Source organism: Tupaia chinensis, unplaced genomic scaffold, assembly GCF_000334495.1.
Source record: "Tupaia chinensis unplaced genomic scaffold, TupChi_1.0 Scaffold000548_1, whole genome shotgun sequence".
NCBI lineage: Eukaryota > Metazoa > Chordata > Mammalia > Scandentia > Tupaiidae > Tupaia > Tupaia belangeri.
Genome location: NW_006160060.1, coordinates 333,907 through 334,424, shown reverse-complemented (window position 1 = coordinate 334,424; position 518 = coordinate 333,907). Strand labels below are relative to the sequence as shown.

General features: G+C 69.5%; 2 protein-coding genes across 4 annotated transcripts in view; one reads left to right on the top strand and one right to left on the bottom strand.

Moving 5' to 3' along the window:
• The window catches only part of LMF2 (lipase maturation factor 2), a 13,844-nt gene extending 13,424 nt beyond the window's left edge, over positions 1 to 420 (bottom strand). Inside the window, exon 1 of the mRNA XM_014591247.2 lies at positions 131 to 420. Within this exon, the coding sequence (XP_014446733.2) occupies positions 131 to 385 (255 nt within the window). The 5' untranslated portion in view covers positions 386 to 420. The remainder of the gene's footprint in view (positions 1 to 130) is intronic.
• NCAPH2 (non-SMC condensin II complex subunit H2) overlaps positions 310 to 518 on the top strand; it is an 11,144-nt gene continuing 10,935 nt past the window's right edge. For all 3 annotated transcript variants that reach the window (XM_014591248.2, XM_006157573.3, XM_006157572.3), the window contains exon 1: positions 310 to 449. In XM_014591248.2, coding sequence (XP_014446734.1) covers positions 342 to 449 — 108 coding nt within the window. In that variant the 5' untranslated portion in view covers positions 310 to 341. The remainder of the gene's footprint in view (positions 450 to 518) is intronic.

Here is a 518-nt window from a genome sequence, read left to right as displayed (position 1 = left end):
CCCACCCTGAGGCCTTACCCTAACCCTCCCTTCTCCTCCCCTGTGGCCTGGCCAACCCCGCCCCACTAGGAGTCCCCGCCCACCGCCGTCGGGCCTGCCCCGCCCTGGAGGCCCCGCCCCTTGCGCATACACAGACGTTCTGGACACTTTCCCCGCGCGGCGCCGGGAGCTTTTCCCCGGCCTTGGCCCGCGCTACGTCATCGCTATGCGCGCGGCTCTGCGAGCTACGTACTTCCCTGGGCGGGAACAGTAAAATGGCGCCAGAACCAGTGGCTGGCTGAGGACACGGGCTGTCTGGGGAGCCGGCTCTGCTGTCCCCGGTCGTTCGACTTCTCCGGGACATGGAGGACGTGGAGGTGCGCTTCGCCCACCTCTTGCAGCCCATCCGAGACCTCACCAAGAACTGGGAGGTGGACGTGGCGGCCCAGCTGGGCGAGTACTTGGAGGAGGTGAGCGTGGTGAGCGGGCGCGGGTGGGTTCTGCCCGGCAGCCGCAGCCGGTCGGTACGCGGGCACCCG